The sequence below is a fragment of the Meleagris gallopavo genome, chromosome 35 (assembly GCF_905368555.1).
Source record: "Meleagris gallopavo chromosome 35, MGAL_WU_HG_1.1, whole genome shotgun sequence".
In the NCBI taxonomy this organism is placed as follows: Eukaryota; Metazoa; Chordata; class Aves; order Galliformes; family Phasianidae; genus Meleagris; species Meleagris gallopavo.
Window position 1 is genome coordinate 492,501 of NC_139439.1, and position 12,114 is coordinate 504,614.

Below are 12,114 nucleotides of genomic sequence, written 5' to 3' on the forward strand. Positions count from 1 at the left end.
CCCATAGGGACACACAGATCCCCAGAGATCCCCCATAGGGACCCATAGGGATCCATAGATCCCCCACAGGGACACATAGATCCCCATAGATCTCCAGAGATCCCCCACAGGGCCCCATAGGGACCCATAGAGACCTATTGAGACTCATAGAGATCCATAGGGACCCATAGATCCCCCATAGGGACCCATGGATTCCCCATACGGTCCCATAGGGATACATATATACCCCATAGGAACACATAGATCCCAATAGAGACCCATAGGGACATATAGATCCCCCATAGGGACACATAGAGACCCATAGATCCCCCGTAGGAACCCATAGGGATACATATATGCCCCATAGGGACACATAGGGACCCATAGATCCCCCGTAGGGATCCGTAGGGATACATATATGCCCCATAGGGAAACATAGATCTCCATAGAGCCCCATAGGGACACATAGATCTCCATAGAGCCCCATAGGGATCCATAGGGATCCATAGATCCCCCATAGGGACACACAGATCCTCGGAGATCCCCCATAGGGACCCATAAGGACACACAGAGACCTATTGAGACCCATAGGGATCCATAAGGATCCATAGATCCCCCATAGGGACCCATAAGGACACACAGAGACCCACAGAGACTCATAGAGACCCATAGAATCATAGGATCACAGAACGGCCTGGGTTCAAAGGCCGACAGCGCTCCCCCAGTCCCAACCCCTGCTGTGTGCAGGTCACCAAGCAGCAGCCCAGGCTGCCCAGAGCCACATCCAGCCTGGCCTCGGATGCCTGCAGGGCTGGGGGGCGATGCAGGCACAGCACAGCACAGCACAGCACAGCACAGCACAGCACAGCACAGCACAGCACAGCACAGCACAGCGCACCGCAGCACCACCGTCACCAGCCCGGCTCTCCTTTCATTCCCAGACCCTCCCCGCAACCTGCAGCTGAAATCCTTCACCGAGAGCAATGGGGGCAGAGCCCTCATCCTGCTCTGCACCGCCGACAGCAGCCCCCCGGCTGAGCTCAGCCTGCACAGGGATGGGCAGCAGGTGGTCCTGGGCTCCGTGGGGCCCCGGGAACCCAACGCGCTGCGCGTGGAGCTGCCGGCAGCCGCAGCGTGGGACGAGGGCCGGTACGAGTGCCGGGCGCGCAGCTCTCTCGGCAGCGCCCGAACCTCCGTGCGCGTCCGTGTGCAGGGTGAGCGCGGGCGGCGCGGCGGGGGGAGGGGCTGCGCGGTGTGGGCGCGGGGTGAGGCGATCCGTGCTGTGGGTGGGGGGCTCGGGATGGAGTCGTTTCGTGGTGTGGGCGCAGAGCTTTTGGGTGGGGGGGCTGGGTGGTGCGTGGAGCGAGGTGTTCTGTGGCGCGGCCATAGGGCTTGGGGGTGAGGGAGCTCCGTGGTGTGGGCGTGGGGTGGGGTTGTAAGGTCGTTCCATGGGGTGGGAGTGGGGTGTGGGTGCTCCGTGGTGTGCAGACATGGAGCTTGGGGTGAGGTGGTCCATGGGGTGGGAACGGGGTGAGGTTGTGAGGTCGTTCCATGGGGTGGGCATGGGGTGAGGTTGTAAGGTCGTTCCATGGGGTGGGCATGGGGTGATGTTGTAAGGTCGTTCCATGGGGTGGGAGTGGGGTGTGGGTGCTCCATGGTGTGCAGACATGGAGCTTGGGGTGAGGTGGTCCATGGGGTGGGCGTGGGGTGAGGGTGCTCCATGGTGCTCCATGGGGTGGGTGTGGGGTGAGGTTCGTCTGTGGTGCTCCTCTGGGGGTGAGGAAGTCCATAGGGTGGGCATGGGGTGAGATTGTAAGGTTGTTCCATGGTGTGGACATAGGTTGGGGTTGTAAGGTCGTTCCATGGGGTGGGCACGGGGTGAGGTTGTAAGGTGGTTCCATGGGGTGGGTGTGGGGTGAGGTTGTAAGGTTGTTCCATGGTGTGGACATAGGTTGGGGTTGTAAGGTCATTCCATGGGGTGGGAGTGGGGTGTGGGTGCTCCGTGGTGTGCAGACATAGAGCTTGGGGTGAGGTGGTCCATGGGGTGGGCACGGGGTGAGGTTGTAAGGTCGTTCCATGGGGTGGGCATGGGGTGAGACTGTAAGGTCGTTCCATGGGGTGGGTGTGGGGTGTGGGTGCTCCATGATGTGCAGACATGGAGCTTGGGGTGAGGTGGCCCATGGGGTGGGCATGGGGTGGGTGTGGGGTGAGGTTCGTCTGTGGTGCTCCTCTGGGGGTGAGGAAGTCCATGGGGTGGGCATGGGTGAGACTGTAAGGTCATTCCATGGGGTGGGCGTGGGGTGAGGGTGCTCTGTGGTGTGCAGACATGGAGCTTGGGGTGAGGTGGTTCCATGGGGTGGGCGTGGGGTGAGGGTGCTCCATGGTGCTCCATGGGGTGGGTGTGGGGTGAGGTTCGTCTGTGGTGCTCCTCTGGGGGTGAAGAAGTCCATGGGGTGGGCATGGGGTGAGGTTGTAAGGTCGTTCCATGGGGTGGGCACGGGGTGAGAGAGTAAGGTCATTCCATGGGGTGGGTGTGGGGTGTGGGTGCTCCATGATGTGCAGACATGGAGCTTGGGGTGAGGTGGTCCATGGGGTGGGCATGGGGTGGGTGTGGGGTGATGTTCATCTGTGGTGCTCCTCTGGGGGTGAGGAAGTCCATGGGGTGGGCATGGGGTGAGACTGTAAGGTCATTCCATGGGGTGGGCATGGGGTGTGGGTGCTCCATGGTGTGCAGACATGGAGCTTGGGGTGAGGTGGTCCATGGGGTGGGCGTGGGGTGAGGGTGCTCCATGGTGCTCCATGGGGTGGGTGTGGGGTGAGGTTCGTCTGTGGTGCTCCAGTGGGGCTGAGGTGGTCCATGGGGCGGGCATGGGGTGAGGTTCATTCATGGGGCTCCAGTGAGGGGGAGGAGGTCCATGGGGTGGGTGTGGGGTGAGGATGCTCCATGGTGTCCATAGCGTGGAGATGGGGTGAGGTTCACCCATGGTGCTCCGTGGTGTGGGGTGATGGTGCTCCACCACGTGTGAGCTTGGGGATGAGGACGGAGGTGAGGCTGCCCCATAGCTGGGGATGAGGACGGAGGTGAGGCTGCCCCATAGCTGGGGATGAGGACGGAGGTGAGGCTGCCCCATAGCTGAGGATGGGGACGGAGGTGAGGCTGCCCCATGGCTGTGGATGAGGACGGAGGTGAGGCTGCCCCATAGCTGAGGATGGGGACGGAGGTGAGGCTGCCCCATAGCTGGGGATGGGGACGGAGGTGAGGCTGCCCTATAGCTGTGGATGGGGACGGAGGTGAGGCTGCCCCATAGCTGTGGATGAGGACGGAGGTGAGGCTGCCCCATAGCTGGGGATGTGGATGGAGGTGAGGCTGCCCCATAGCTGAGGATGAGGACGGAGGTGAGGCTGCCCCATAGCTGAGGATGGGGACGGAGGTGAGGCTGCCCTATAGCTGAGGATGGGGACGGAGGTGAGGCTGCCCCATAGCTGTGGATGAGGACGGAGGTGAGGCTGCCCCATAGCTGTGGATGAGGACGGAGGTGAGGCTGCCCCATGGCTGAGGATGGGGACGGAGGTGAGGCTGCCCCATAGCTGTGGATGGGGACGGAGGTGAGGCTGCCCCATGGCACGGCCGTGGATCTTGGCCACGAGATGCTCCACGGGGCCGGGGGCTGCAGCACCCCCCAACCCCGACCCCTGCAGCCCTCAGGGTGCGGATGCTCCCCGCCGCCGAGGTCCGCGAGGGCACTGCGGTCACGCTGAGCTGCGAGGACGCGTCCCCCGAGCTGGGCACCACGTACGCGTGGCTGAGGAACGGGCAGTGGCTGCAGGAAGGTCCCTCCGCCGCCCTGCTGCTCCCCGCCGCCCGCAGCAGCGACGCGGGCGCCTACAGCTGCGTGGCCAGGACGGGAGCGCGCACGCGACGGGCCGAGCCTGCCGAGCTGAGGGTGCTGTGTGAGTGGGGCCGGGGGGGCTCGTTTTGGGGGGGGGGGGGTGGGGGGGGTCCTGCCGGGTGGGAGGGGAGGGTGGGCTGTGTCGCCATCTGGTGACCGCCGGCCCCGTCCCGGGGAGCCGCTCCGGGTGGGACGGGAGTCGTCGGAAAGGGTTGGGACTCGGAGGCTGGGATCCGTCCCCGCGGTTGTAGCTCCGTCATTAACGGGAGGGCGGGGAGAGCAGCGGCTCCGCGTGCGGCGGGCTTGGTGGCCCCTTCGGTGCCGCTCAGAGATTCCGCGAACGTAAGAAGCGAAGTCGCTCCGGGGAAAAACGTTTCTGCGTGAGGGTGATTCACGTTTTGTCCCCTGCTGGTGTCCCTGCGGCAGGCGTCACCCGCTGCGGGTCGGGGAGCAAAGGCAAGGCGTTGTCTGCCAGCCTCACCTCCAGCGCCGGTGAGGTGCTGGGGGGAGGACGGGGGGGGGATGCCTGGGGGCTGCTTGGCCTCCATTCCTTGCCTTCCCGTCCCCATGGATGTCGGCCAACAGCAGCAGCTCGGAAAGCAAATGGGATCCTGGGCTGCGCCGGCAGAAGGGCGGCCAGCAGGGATGGGGGTGGTTGTCCTGCTCTGCTCTGCCTCCATGCGGCCCCATCTGCAGCGCTGCGCCCAGGTCTGGAGCCTTCAGTGCAGGAGGGACAGGAGCTGTTGGAGAGGGTGCAGGGGAGCCACAGAGATGAGCAGGGCTGCAGCACCTCCCCACAAAGCCAGGCTGAGGGAGCTGGGCTGTTCAGCATGGAGAAGAGAAGCTGCGGGGTGACCTCAGTGCAGCCTGCGGGACCTCAAGGGAGCCTGCAGACGGGAGGGGATCAGCTCTTGGAAAGGGGAGAAACAGCAGGAATGGTTGGAAGGTGAGGGAGGGCAGATTTCAGTTGGGTGTCAGGGGAAGTTGTTTGCTGTGAGAGTGGGGAGGTGCTGAACAGCTGCCCAGAGAGGCTGTGGATCCCCGTCCATCCCTGGAGGTGTTCGAGGCCAGCAAGGATGGGGCCCTGGGCAGCCTGGGCTGCTGTGAGATGTGCAGGTTGGTGGCCCTGCATTGGGGGGGGTTGGAGCTTCATCATCCTTGAGGTCCCTTCCAACCCGGGCTGTTCTGTGGTTCTGTGTTTCTGTGACACCGGCCCCAAACCGCAGGAGGAGCCCAGGGCTGAAGCACCCCCTTGTCGTTGCAGACCCCCCCCGGCAGCTGTCCCTGCTGCTGCTGGCAGAGACGGGCGGCAGGCGGCACTGGGAGCTGCTGTGCACGGCGGACAGCCAGCCCCCCTCCCAGCTGGTGCTGCTGCGCGGCCGCACCGCCCTGGGCTCCACGCGGGACCCCCGGTGGTGGGGGGCTCCCAACGCCCTGCGGGTGAGGCTGGAGGGGCCGGGGGCCGCGGGACCCCACGTCTGCGTGGCCAACAACAGCCTGGGCGCCGCAAACACGTCCCTGCTCCTCAGTGCCAGCGGTGAGTGCCGTGCTGGGGACGGGTGGCGGTGCATGGCAGGCTGTGACCGGCGTCAGCGTGGCGCAGCATCGGCATGGAGTCACCGCGGTGTGCCGCAGTGCCACTGCAGGGTCACCATGGCATGGCTACGGGGTCACTGCAGGGTCACCATGGCATGGCTACGGGGTCATCATAGAGTCACCTTACTGGGCCTTATTGCCACTGTAGGGTCACCATGGCATGGCTATGGGGTCATCGTAGAGTCACCATAGTGTGCAATAGGGTCAGTGTAGGGTCACCATGGCATGGCTACTGGGTCATCGTAGAGTCACCTTACTGGGCCTTATTGCCACTGCAGGGTCACCATGGCATGGCTACGGGGTCATCGTAGAGTCACCTTACTGGGCCTTATTGCCACTGTAGGGTCATCATGGCATGGCTACGGGGTCACTGTAGGGTCATCATGGCATGGTCGTAGTGCCATTGTAGGGTCATCATGGCATGGCTATGGGGTCATCGTAGAGTCACCGTACTGGGCCTTATTGCCACTGTAGGGTCATCATGGCATGGCCACGGGGTCACTGTAGGGTCATCATGGCATGGTCGTAGTGCCATTGTAGGGTCATCGTGGCATAGCTATAGGGTCATCGTAGAGTCACCATAGTGTGCCATAGGGTCATTGTAGGGTCATCATGGCATGGCTATAGGGTCACTGTAGGGTCATCATGGCATGGTCATAGTGCCATTGTAGGGTCCACATGGCATGGCTACGGGGTCATCGTAGAGTCACCATGCTGGGCCTTATTGCCACTGTAGGGTCACCATGGCATGGCTACGGGGTCATCGTAGAGTCACCATAGTGGGCCATATGGTCATTGTAGGGTCATCATGGCATGGCTATGGGGTCACTGTAGGGTCATCATGGCATGGTCATAGTGCCGCTGTAGGGTCATCATGGCATGGCTATGGGGTCATCGTAGAGTCACCTTACTGGGCCTTATTGCCACTGTAGGGTCATCATGGCATGGCTATGGGGTCATCGTAGAGTCACCTTACTGGGCCTTATTGCCACTGTAGGGTCATCATGGCATGGCTACGGGGTCATCGTAGAGTCACCATAGTGTGCAATAGGGTCATTGTAGGGTCATCATGGCATGGCTATGGGGTCACTGTAGGGTCATCATGGCATGGTCGTAGTGCCATTGTAGGGTCATCATGGCATGGCTATGGGGTCATCGTAGAGTCACCATAGTGTGCCATAGGGTCATTGTAGGGTCATCATGGCATGGCTATGGGGTCACTGTAGGGTCATCATGGCATGGTCATAGTGCCATTGTAGGGTCATCATGGCATGGCTATGGGGTCATCGTAGAGTCACCATAGTGTGCCATAGGGTCATTGTAAGGTCACCATGGCATGGCTATGGGGTCACTGTAGGGTCATCATGGCATGGTCATAGTGCCATTGTAGGGTCATCATGGCATGGCTATGGGGTCATCGTAGAGTCACCATAGTGTGCCATAGGGTCATTGTAGGGTCATCATGGCATGGCTATAGGGTCATTGTAGAGTCACCATAGTGTGCCATAGGGTCATTGTAGGGTCATCATGGCATGGCTATAGGGTCATCGTAGAGTCACCATAGTGTGCCATAGGGTCATTGTAGGGTCATCATGGCACAGTGATAGCATCAGCACAGAGTCACCATAGTGTGCCATAGTGCCGCTGTAGGGTCATCATGACATGGTCATGGGGTTTTCACAGAGTCATAAAGGCACGGCTGTAGGGTCACCATAGGGTCATCATGGCATGGCTGTGGGGTCATCGCAGAGTCACTGTAGTGTGCCATAGTGTCACTGTGGGGTCATCATGGCATGGCTATGGGGTCATCATAAAGTCACCATAGAGTGGCCATTGTAGGGTCATTGTGGCACGGCTATGGGGTCATAAAAATACGTCATTGCTTGGCTATGGGGTCATCATAGACACATCATGGCACGGCTATGGGGTCATCGCAGAGTCACTGCGGCACGGCCACGGTGTCGTTACAGCATTATAGCATCGCTGATGATCCTGAAGGTCTTCCAGCCTGAGCAGTTCTGTGGTTCTACGGCCGCCGTGTCGTTGCAGCACCATCACAGCACGGCCACGGTGCCACTGTGGGGTCACTTACAGCATCTTGTAGCCTGGCCATGGTGTCACTCACTGTAGGGTCACCACGGCGTGGCCATAGCGTCCTTGTGGGGTCGTGGTGCTGGCCGTGGCACGGCCATACGCAGCGTCCTCACGGCACTGTCCCAGCGCGGCCGTGGCATCACCAGGGCTTGGGTTGGAGGGGTCCTCACGGCACGGCTGGGTTGGAGGGGTCCTCACGGCTCACTGCACGGCGGCACGGTCGGGTTGGAAGGGCCCCCCCCCACCCGGCCCCACGCCGCGCCGTGGGTCGGCTGCCCCCCAGCAGCTCAGGGCCCATCGCCCACCCGTGGCCGGGAATGGGGCACCGCAGCTCTGTGCCACCCGTGCCGACCTCCTCCCGCTCAGGCATCCGAGTCACGGCTGAGCCGTCTCCAGAAGTCCCCGAAGGTGCCACCGTCACCATGAACTGCTCGGCCGGCTTGTGGCTGGGGGCCGAGGTCAACTACAGCTGGTACAAAGACCACCGGTGGCTGCGGGAGGGTCTGCACAGCTCCATGGTCCTCAGCCCCGTCTCCAGCGCCGACACCGGCTTCTATCAGTGCCGGGTGAGCGGGACGTGGGGCAGCGAATCCTCGGCCCCGCTCAGCCTCAGCGTGCTGCGTGAGTGCCCCCAGCACACCTCCTCCTCCTCCTCCTCCTCCTCCTCCTCCTCTCCCTTTAGAGCCAGCATGACGACAGCCAGCCCTTCTGAGGGGGATTCGGAGACCCCAACCCACGAGCAGCTGGGGGGAGGAGAGGGGCAGGAAGGGTGGGAATCCCACTGGGTCACCCCGCGTGGTTTGGGGAATGGATGAACCCAGAACCCCATGGCGGGTGTTGGGATGGCGCGGGAGGGGACCCCACAAAGTCAGATTTGGAGACCCCGTGCTTTGAGTTTTGGGGTGGGGTGCTGGAAAGGGCTGGGGAGGTCAGGAAACCTCAGCGTGGTTTTGGGAATGGGTGCACAAGGAATTCCTTAGTGGGCTTTGGGATGGCGCGGAAAAGGACCCTACGAAGTCAGATTTGCAGAGCCCATGCTTTGAGTTTTGGGGTGGAGTGGGAGCAGGAAGGAGCTGGGGAGGGAATGAAACCCCAATGTGGCTTTGTGACTGGATGCACCAAGACCCCCATAGTGGGCGTTGGGATGGCGTGGGAGGGAACCCTATGAAGTCAGATTTGGAGACCCCATGCTTTGAGTTTTGGGATGGGGCGGGGAGGGTAGGAAGGGGCTGGGAGGGGCAGGAAACCCTCAGTGTGGTTTTGGGAACGGGGGCACCGAGACCCCCATGGTGGGCGTTGGAATGGCACGGGAGGGGACCCCAGATCTGAGGAGGGCGTGAAACCCCAATGTGGTTTTGGGACTGGGTGCACTGGGACCCCCATGATGGGTGTTGGGATGGCACGGGAGCGGACCCCAGAGCTGGGGAGGACGTGAAACCCCAATGTGGTTTTGGGAACGGGGGCACCGAGACCCCCATGGTGGGCGTTGGGGATGGCACGGGAGCGGACCCCAGAGCTGGGGAGGACATGAAACCCCAATGTGGTTTTGGGAGTGGGTGCACCGAGACCCCCATGGTGGGCGTTGGGGATGGGATCAGAGGGGACCCTAGGGCTGGTGAGTGAATGAAACCCCAGTGTGGATTTGGGACTGGGTGCACCGGGACCCCCATGGTGGGCGTTGGGACGGCACGGGAGCGGACCCCAGGGCTGGGGGGGGGCGTGAAACCCCAATGTGGTTCGGGGAACGGGGGCACCGAGACCCCCACGGCGGGCATCGGGAGGGCATCGGGAGGGCACGGAGCCCCCGTGTGACCCGGTTTGCTTTTGGGCACGGCGCTGCGCCGAGCACCACGGGGACCCGGATCCCGCCCCCACCCGCTGCCCTCCGCGCAGACGCCCCGCGGGACGTTTCCATCAGCACCTTCCTGGAGAACCGCCACGGCCGCGCGGGCGTCGTGCTGTGCACCGCCTCCAGCCGCCCCCCCGCCGTCCTGGCCCTGTTCCGAGGGGGGAATCTCCTGGCCTCCAGCCTGGCCCCGCCGAGCGGCCCGGGGCTGCGAGCCGCCGCCTCCCCCAACGCGCTGCGCCTGGAGCTGGGAGCGCTGGGACCGGGAGACGCGGCGGAATATCGCTGTACCGCCAGCAACCGGCTGGGAAACGGCACGGCCAGGGCGTTCTTTGAGACCCGCAGTGAGTGCGGGGATGGGCGGGGGGCTGTGTGGGGTGGGGGGAGCGGTGCGGGTTTGTGGGGGGACGGGTGGGGGTGGGGAGGGATGGGATGGGAAGGGATGGGGATGGGATGGGGATGGGATGGGATGGGATGGGGTGGGATGGGATGGGATGGGATGGGATGGGGATGGGATGGGATGGGGATGGGGTGGGATGGGATGGGGATGGGGGGGGTGGGATGGGATGGGATGGGATGGGATGGGATGGGATGGGATGGATGGATGGATGGGATGGGATGGGATGGGATGGGATGGGATGGGGTGGGATGGGATGGGATGGGATGGGATGGGATGGGATGGGATGGGATGGGATGGGATGGGATGGGATGGGATGGGATGGGATGGGATGGGATGGGGATGGGATGGGATGGGATGGGATGGGATGGGATGGGATGGGATGGGATGGGATGGGATGGGGATGGGGATGGGATGGGATGGGATGGGATGGGATGGGGATGGGATGGGATGGGATGTGGATGGGATGGGATGGATGGGTGGGATGGGATGGGATGGGATGGGATGGGATGGGATGGGATGGGATGGGATGGGATGGGTGGGATGGGATGGGATGGGGTGGGATGGGATGGTGGGTGGGATGGGATGGGATGGGGTGGGATGGGATGGGATGGGATGGGATGGGGATGGGATGGGATGGTATGGGATGGGATGGGATGGGATGGGGTGGGATGGGGTGGGATGGGGTGGGATGGGATGGGATGGGATGAGGTGGGGATGGGATGGGGTGGGATGGGATGGGATGGGTGTGGGATGGGGTGGGATGGGGTGGGATGGGGTGGGATGAGGTGGGGTGGGATGGGGTGGGATGGGATGGGATGGGGTGGGGATGAGGTGGGGTGGGGTGGGGATGGCATGGGATGGGATGGGAATGGGATGGGATGGATGGCAATGGATGGGATGGGATGGGATGGGATTGGGATGGGATGGGATGGGGTGGGGTGGGGTGGGATGGGATGGGATGGGATGGGATGGGATGGGATGGGATGGGATGGGATGGGATGGGATGGGGTGGGGTGGGTGGTGGGGATGGGATGGGATGGGATGGGATGGGATGGGATGGGATGGGGTGGGGATGGGGTCGGATGGGATGCGATGGGATGGGATGCAATGGGATGCGGATGGATGCAGTGCAATGGGATGCAATGGGGATGGGATGTGGGATGGGGTGAGGTGCTGCCCCCTCATTGCCCCCCATCCGCCCACAGCGCTCTCCCACCTGCTGGCATTCACTGTGGTGGCTGCTCTGCTCCTTGCTGCTGTTGCTGTGGTGCTGCTGGTCCTGGTGGCTGTGCTGGCAGTGAGGATGTGGCCCAGGTGAGGACGGATGGGGACAGGGGGAAATGGGGACGGGGGATTTGGGGGTATGGGAGATGTGGGGCCGTGGGGACACACAGCTGTGCCCCCCCCCCCACAGGCTGAGGAAGAGGTGGGCGCTGCCCGTGCCTGAGGACTCCGTGGAGATGAGCAGGAAGGGGGGGGCGGTGCTGGAAGGAGGCCCAGCGGGCACTGAGGAGCCCACCTCGATCCCCCCGGCCCGGGGACGCACCTAACCGGGTTGGGGAGGGGGTGGGGGGGCTGCTCCTTCCCCCCCCCCCATCCCAGATGGCCGGAGCTCCCCAGGCACAGATGGAGCAGCTGGATGCGCACAGCCCGGCCTGGCTGGATCCAGGCAGCCCCAACCGCCCCCTCCCCAACGTGGGAGCGACGTGACCCCCCCTCTCCCCCATCCCCGTTAAGGATGCTGCTCTATTTGGTGCGTGGGGGGGGATTGACCCCCCCCCAGGAATAAAACAGGAGCAGTGAGCAGCTCCGCACGTCGCTTTGGGAATTGGGGGGGGATTGGGGGGGCTGTGGGATCACATGGGGGGGGGCTGCACCCCAAATCCCCGCCGCAGCCCCAGTGCCGCCCCGTGGCTTCGCCCCGCCGCCGTTTGGTGTCACCGTGCTGCCACCGTGCTGGGGGGGGGGGCACTCAGCAACCCCTCCTGATGGGGCTCGGCTGGAAAGACGAAGCCTCGGGGGAGGGGGGGCAGCAAGGACCCCCCCAGCCTCCTGCTGAGAGCCCCCCCAGCAGCAGCAGAACCTCCATCGTGCTGAGTGCTGACAGATGGGGGGGGGGCACACGGGCAGCCCCTCCCCGAGGCTGGCAATCACCTTTTTGAGGCATTTCCACACCGGACCCCCCCGTGCCCCCCCCAGTGCACAGCTCCCCCCTCCCCCCCATCCATCCCTCCGCATCTCACAAGGCTGAAGTTCATTGATTCCTCCCCCCCCCCAAAATAAGCCGGCTGCTCCAGCTGCCCCCACTC

General features: G+C 63.3%; 1 protein-coding gene across 1 annotated transcript in view; it reads left to right on the forward strand.

Moving 5' to 3' along the window:
* Positions 1 to 11,611, forward strand: part of SIGLEC1 (sialic acid binding Ig like lectin 1) — a gene marked incomplete at its 5' end in the record, with an annotated part of 26,781 nt that extends 15,170 nt beyond the window's left edge. The window contains 7 exon segments of the mRNA XM_085214959.1: positions 921 to 1,193; positions 3,679 to 3,930; positions 5,134 to 5,406; positions 7,926 to 8,180; positions 9,453 to 9,749; positions 11,011 to 11,119; positions 11,220 to 11,611. Of these exon segments, the coding sequence (XP_085071085.1) occupies positions 921 to 1,193; positions 3,679 to 3,930; positions 5,134 to 5,406; positions 7,926 to 8,180; positions 9,453 to 9,749; positions 11,011 to 11,119; positions 11,220 to 11,355 (1,595 nt within the window).
* Between the last annotated feature and the right edge of the window lie 503 nt (positions 11,612 to 12,114).